General features: G+C 44.5%; 1 protein-coding gene across 1 annotated transcript in view; it reads left to right on the forward strand.

The window, feature by feature from the left end:
• The window catches only part of PCSK1 (proprotein convertase subtilisin/kexin type 1), a 39388-nt gene that overhangs the window by 12759 nt on the left and 19286 nt on the right, over positions 1-7343 (forward strand). Inside the window, exons 2-5 of the mRNA XM_010003673.1 lie at positions 9-113; positions 3663-3773; positions 5942-6088; positions 6554-6630. Coding sequence (XP_010001975.1) covers positions 9-113; positions 3663-3773; positions 5942-6088; positions 6554-6630 — 440 coding nt within the window. The remainder of the gene's footprint in view (positions 1-8; positions 114-3662; positions 3774-5941; positions 6089-6553; positions 6631-7343) is intronic.

The raw sequence follows: 7343 nt of genomic DNA on the forward strand, positions 1-7343 counted from the left end.
CCTTGCAGATCGGGTCACTCAAAAACCACTACCTGTTCAGACACAGAAGCCACCCGGGGCGCTCCCGGAGAAGTGCCCCCCACATCACCAAGAGACTTGCTGACGACGAGCGGGTGAGTGTTTTACACTCCTCATTTCCGTGCCCCTCTGTGTCCCCAGCCTCCCTGCTGCCGAGCTCTGCCACCGGGTCACTTTCCTCCAGCCATCCACACTCCTGCTGAGCGTTTTCCTGTCACTAGCAGGCAGAATCTGCCCCCCTCGCTGCTATTTTTTTTGTAGTTTCCTTTCTTTTTTCTTTTTTTTTTTTTTTTTTTGCAAGCGTTTCCAAATTAAGATTTAAGATCTGCAGCACTGCAGAGGCTTGGGATTCCAGCTGTCACTGGAGAAAACATGGAGGGTGAAATCCCTGAAAACAGGGAGTAGGAATCCATGGATGCAGTGAGTTCAAATCTGTGCAGCTGCCATGGGAAGCTGGTTTGATGTGAAGTGACTGAGAGTTTAACAAAATGAGTGGGGGAGCAGGGATGGGGTTTTGCTGTGTCCCATGGTTTGGTGGCAATGTAAAACCCCTTCTCAAAGGATCCATCACACGTTCTAGACTTGTTTGGGTGCACTGGGATCCCACTGCCATCAGAGCAGGAGGGAGCCGGGGCTGGAAGGTGAAGCAGAACCCCAGTTTTTTGGGGTTTTTTTTTTGGCTTTATTTAAGAAAGAAGCCTGCCTGTCTGCACACACACTGAGAAAACGGGGTGGGTGGTGAACTTAAGAAACAGGCCTGGATGCTGTCAGCTCCTCTTATGAAAATAAAAAAAAACATATCTGGTAGGTTTCAGAACAAGGAAATTTGAATTACAAACCAGCATTATTGCAGCAATCACTGTAAAAGTGTAAGTGACCCAAAACACGAGGTAAACCTGGTTCTGAAAACCAGCAGTTTATTGTAAAATGACGAGTGGCTGGAGAACAAGCACTTGGTTCTCTGCAAGTTTTAAATGCAAAGGTGATCCAGGAGGAAATACTGTGTATGTAGCTTTGCAGGAGAGGGTGTGAGGAGGGTTATTTGTTCTGCCTGTGCTGTTCCAGAACTGCACTGTCTCCTTGCAGACACTGGTTTAGCAGTTAAACTCAGCGAGGGAAACAGTTCCGAGCCGGAGATGTTCCAACCCGCAGCTTTAGTGCCAACTGGTGTTCTAATTAACACCCATCCACATGGCCGGAGGTTCAGTGCCATCATATATTATGATGTTGAGGAGCAGAGCTTCAGTTGCAGTTCCTTTTCTTTTCCCTCCTGCACTTGCTGCACCCCGTGCACAACAGCCTCTAACGCACCAGCTTCTCGTGTCACAAGCGGAGCAGAAGCAGCCGTGCTGGCAAACACACCTAGATCCAAAACCAGAGCTCCACTGTGCCACAGGTGGTTTGCTAAATTTACTCCGATTTCCCTGCTATTTACCATCTCGTATGCAAATTGACTGTGTGAATGAGCGAGGTGTAATTATGTCATTATGCAAATATATAAACACAAAGCAATCATGTAGCGCTGCGTAGTTATACATGGACCTTTGCTACAATGAGCTGCTCTTGCTCAGCAGCAGCCTATTTAAACAGATCCAAATTCGGTCCCCAGAAAGGGAGAGAGAAAGGAATCCTGCCTGTTTGTGTAATGAATTAATTATTAGTTAATGAATTTTATGTTATGTCAGGAGTGAAAGCTGCGGCAAAGCCTGTCTCTGATCTGAATGCTGATCCTATGGATGTCCCAGTGTTGATTGCAAAACAGATAAAGGCTGTGAACACATTGACAGGACCTAATTATCAGAGCCCCTAACTTCTTCCAGTATTTGCACTGGTTTCCAAACCTCTTTCCTTGCAAGCAGACCAGGATCAAGATTGTTTCCACTGCTCAGCGTGTCGGTGGCTGGAGGTTTGGCACAGGGCCCTGGGCTGCTGCCATGGATGGAGCCTCACACAGCTGCTGAGTGACAAACATTTGGCTGGCTTGTCTGACAGAGCTGCTCAGAAGTTTCAGCTCATTTCCCTCAGTGCAGTTGTCCAGGTCAAAAAAAAAAAAACAACAAACAACCCCACAACAAGCGAAAAAACAATGAACCAGCAAGCATGGAAGTTGTCAGTTGTTAATTACTGGTGGGTGATGAAGAGGCTGAGCTTTGCTGCAGGCAGGGAGGGGAGATAAAGGTAATTGCTGCAGCCTGTGCACAAGTAGGCACGGCCTTGGATATCAATTGGGCAGTTTAAAATACTTACACTTGCGTGGGTATCTTCATCTTCTGTGACTAACTGCAGGCTGTAGGGGTTTTAGCACTAAACAGGTATGAAATTAAGTAGCACTGGAGAGCCTTCAGTGAACACGCCTGGCCTAGCTGCCCTTTTCAAGGGTTTATGTTCTTGTGAATTTTCACTAGGCTTCTACTAGAAAATGGTACTTTAATCAAATCAGTCCCTCTTGTCACTGTAATTTCTGAGTCACTCGTGTTGTTTCACGTATGGGGGTAGATGTGAGGGCCATAAAGCCACTGGGTGACAGGGGAGAAAAACAGTGCAATCTATTCAGACATTTACAGCAAAAGGTTCCATCTGAGGCATCCCCCACCCGAGGCTTGCAGCAGGATCCTGGCAATCTTCTGAGCCTGAGTTTTCTTTGCTCCTCTGGAAATTGGGATGAAAAGCACCAGCTTGGTCTGTGCCAGAGTGGCTGTCCAGGTGTCAGCAATGAATAGCATTTTATTCCTGTTCCCAAAAGGAGCACACACAGCACAGAGGGGTGTCAGGATGGGCATTTGGTTTGAACTGGGGTAGGTGCTGAATCCCAGGGAACAAAGAGGGGATACACTTTATAAGGCAACCTGGTGACTTAGGGATTGCTGTGTCCCGGCTGGAATGTGGTGCAATTCATTGTATCAAAGCTGTAGCAAAGCAGCATGAAGCATTTTTGGCTTTCGGCTGCCTTAAGTGGAATTATGCCAGTGATGAAGTTAGTCCAATATTCGTAGCTTACTAATTGATCACACTTCAAAACACCACTGGGAAGGAGACTTGAAGGTCCAGCTGGGCTATGAATAACAGCATCATTAGGATGGGTAGACTGAAGCCAGAGATAATCTTTCTCCTTTTCTTTCAACTCCCAATAGAAATAGAGAGGCATTAAAATGTAGGCAGGGGAAGGAAGGAGATTTCTGCTTGTTTCAGTAACCACCACTGCTTCAATAACCTTCTAACTACTCTGGGCATTTGATGTAAAAAGCCTGAATTGTGTGGCACTCGCAGGACTTCTGCTGTTAACTTGTCCTGAATGATTTTATATTAGTCATAGAGTCATGAAGGTTGGAAGGGACCTTACAGATCATCAAGTTCCAACTTCCCTGCCATGAGCAGGGGACCGACCACTAGACACACAATATCAATATTAATCAATATTAGATATCAATCAATTTTAATTGATTCTGTAGTCTCGTGACTCGAGCAGCTCCTCTCCCCACAAAGCACCCTGCTCTGCTGTATCACCAGTCCTCCTCTCTGCATCAAACGTTGCTCATGTTGCTTTAGGCACCAGTTCTGCTGCATGAGGGCACCCCTGCCCCTGAAGGCTGAGAAGGTCCCCACCTGTCAGGGCTCACTTGTCATATTTATCCAAACACCTGCAGGTGTCGTGGGCAGAGCAGCAGTATGAAAAGAAGAGAACTAAGCGTGCCAGCCTGAGGGACTCGGCAGAAAATCTGTTCAATGATCCCATGTGGAACCAGCAGTGGTACCTGGTAAGGGTTTGTTTCACTGGTGAATGTCGTTTGATGTCACTCCTAGCAGAGCAATTGCACTGAAGGGAGTAAATCAGGAGTCCCTGTCGTCAGCACACACTGCAGAGAGATCTTCCTGGTCGTATTTCCAGGTTTCCTGCCAAGTATTATTTGTGCAAAGGTCCTAAAAGCCAGTTTAGGCTGCTGCTGAGGATGGGGGTTCATGCTAGAACCCACTGTCACAGTTAAAAGCTACCTGTGTGATAATTTTATAATGATTACTGCTGGAATGTAAGAAGTCCCTCAGCACACCTGAGGCTGGCCATGTATTTCCATGTTGAAGCTGGTCGAGCAGTGAGCATCCTCCAGAGGAAAACAAAAGCATGCAGATGGAGGTGGCAAGCACCTTCTTGGGCTAGGATTTGAACAGAAGAGGGTTCCTGCAGCTCCCGTGCTCAGAATCTCAAGAAAAATGAATTTTCTGAGCTCTGTGTTTTCTGCCTGCATGTGACAACTCAGAAATACAGTTAATATTGTATGTTTTGGACAGGTTCTTTTGAGAGTCTGTATTTCCACTCTGCATCTGACTGGACCTTCAGTCCAGGCTTCCCTGCTTTCACTCAGAGTAGGGCTGGGACTAAAGGTTGGTACAACAAGTCCAGAAGAAAGGTCAAGCACAAGTGTGGCCTCAGGGGCTGGAAATATCTTTCCTTTCTTCAGTTCAGCTTAAAGAAATCAGCCCCAATTCCAGGCTGTTCACACGATGCTTTGCCCCCTTCTTTTTTTTTTTCTTTGAGCTAGGAAAAATAAATTATTAACTGCATGGCATAAAATTATTCCTGCAGACGTATTTTCAACATAAAAAATGGTTTTCTTTAAGAATGTAGCTTTTCTTTGAAGCAGTGTCTGTTTGCTTCTTTGCCTCTTTCCAGTAGGAAGCAGGAAATTTATAAGATGTCTGTATTGGACAAACACACACAGAGTTCAAAGAAGCAATTCTGTGAAAAAAGCAATGTCTTGCTCTCCAGGGGGCATAGGGACATAGTTCCTCTTTCCACCTTTCCATTGTTTTCACCACTTTTCCCTCTAGTGCTCATACATGAGAAACAGAAATATGGTGCTTGCCCCTGTTTGCTGTGCATACTGAATTTTTTTTCTAATTAAATGCATAAACATGTTTAATATTTTCTTCCAAAATATGCTCCTTGCCTTGTAGCAAATAACTTATTGCTACTTTATTATTATGATTAGATGGCAACAGTCTGTTCAGTGTGTGCCTTCAGATATCACCAGAAAATAACTATTATTTGATGGGTTCTAGAGATCAAACTTGCAACCTCACAGAATTCCCTGAGCAGCAGCAATCAGAAAAGAAAGCATAAAATGAAAGAATCCCCACAACAAACTTATTTTTCTGACCCTCACATTGTGTGCAACATTCCTTGGGAAATGAAGAAATTAAGCACCTGCAAGCAGCTACTGTAATTATGCCCAGAGAAGCAGAAATAAAATGCCTTATTTTTTTTTTCATCTGTGTTTTTTTTATGGGGGTTGTGTGGACATTTTCTAAATGAGATGTGTGTACTGCACATTTGATATCAGAGAGGAGAAGTGACCCATTTAGGAGCTGCTCCTCAAGGAAGTTGCTGTGGAAGAGAAGGCTGCAGATGATTCATGCTTCCAGTTGATTTACCACAGGAACAGTGATGAGGGTAGTAAACAGAAAGTGGTGATTCAGCACAGTTGTTCCCAACAAAACGACTCCCTTAATTGCTTCATCCATTAATTATTTTGCTCTGGCTAACTTGAACGTCAAAGGATAAAACACATTTGGAGAAGGCAGAGCTTGTGGTGCAGTGGAGAACTGTCTTGGCTCCTCCTCAGGTGGAAAGAACAAACCTTAGCAGCTCTTGAGTATCAATTCCACATTCCAGGGCTCCTCAGTACATCCCTGCCATTCCCATCTTTCTTCTGCCTACCCCCAACAAATACAAGATGCATTTCTGCCAGTAAGGGGGTGTATCTTTCTGTGCCACAGGTACGTGGAGGAGCTAATTTTTGGTTTATCTTTGCAAAAATTGAGCAGAATAAGCCAGTTCAGTCTGGGGTGATTCAGAGCACCTTTGTTGGATCTGTGTAGTATAAATGGATGCAAATGTTGACATACTTTGTTCCTCTCTGTCCCCCAGCAAGATACAAGAATAACTCCATCCCTGCCCAAACTGGATCTCCATGTTATCCCAGTATGGCAAAAAGGGATCACAGGCAAGGGTGTTGTCATCACAGTACTGGATGATGGCCTGGAGTGGAATCACACTGACATCTACACTAACTATGTAAGTTTGGGCATTAGGATACTATGGGATAAAGTGATAATTGTCAAGGTGACACACAGACCCTTTTCCATCTTGCTGTCTGTTCCATAAGTCAGCTCCTACAGCACAGAGACTGAAATATTTGCCTTAGGCATAATTTGGAACCTGCTCTGTGTCACAGGAAGCTGAATGTTACTTAGCAATAATAGCAGGGCTTTTTTTTTTTCTTTGTTTGTTTTGTTTTTTTCTCTCAGTGGATTTAGTTCCCAGGCATGTTTGTGTACAGTGGTTTAATCCTGAATTATTAAAGCTCCATGAAAAATTTATGGAATTGTTAATGCCCATCAAATTCTACCAGCTTGATTGCTGTCAGCATGAACCACACCAAATACTGACTCTAGAACCCATTTTGTTGCACATTCTAAAATGCATTTTCTGGTTGTCTGAAGTAATTCTGTTGTGTTTGGGGTTTTTTTTTCAATGTAGGACCCACAGGCAAGTTATGATTTCAATGACAATGACCACGATCCCTTTCCTAGATATGACCCAACAAATGAAAACAAGTGAGTAACCTCCCAACTGTGTGCAGAGAACCAAACATTATTAGCATTATTAATTTGTGTCTTAGACCATGCAAAGGCAGAAATACCCATGTATGTCCCCAGTGACAATGGTGTCATGAAAGGAAACATTTGTGTCACCATCACAGTGAAAAACTGTTCCTTGGTGTCCAGGAGAAACCTCCTGTGTTCCAGTTTGCACAAAGATTTGCATGCTCTGCTGGCACAAATGCTGGAAATGAAGGAAATTTAATTCCCAGATCAAGAGCTTTGTAATTGTAACCCCCCTACAGTATCCTGAATTTCTTCCTATTCCTCTCTATGTAAGGTACTGGTACATTTCTGTAAGCTGAAGGAGACAGCCTGCTCGTGTCACTGTGTGTGTTTCTGGAATGATACTTCCCTTGGCAGCCTCTTACTTCAGTTCTCTGCTTTGCACTGGGAGTTTTAAAATAATATGTCTCCAATTAAGGGCTCTGGAGGAGACCGTGTCTTCTCAGAGGTACCCACCAAGAAACCCATTCCTTCAGGTCAGCTTCTCTAGCTAAGGATGCTGTTTCCCAGTTTTGTTGGTACCTGGAAGGGCTTGTAGCTTAGTGCAGGCAGTCACAGGTGGAGCTTCTGGTCTCTGTTTCTGTGGGTGTGACACACGGTCACACACTGGAGGAGGCTGCATTAACTTCTAGGACAACCTTTCTGCCTCTTCTGAGGTGTAG

The sequence above is a fragment of the Chaetura pelagica genome, unplaced genomic scaffold (genome assembly GCF_000747805.2).
Source record: "Chaetura pelagica isolate M959 unplaced genomic scaffold, ChaPel_1.0 scaffold1341, whole genome shotgun sequence".
In the NCBI taxonomy this organism is placed as follows: Eukaryota; Metazoa; Chordata; class Aves; order Apodiformes; family Apodidae; genus Chaetura; species Chaetura pelagica.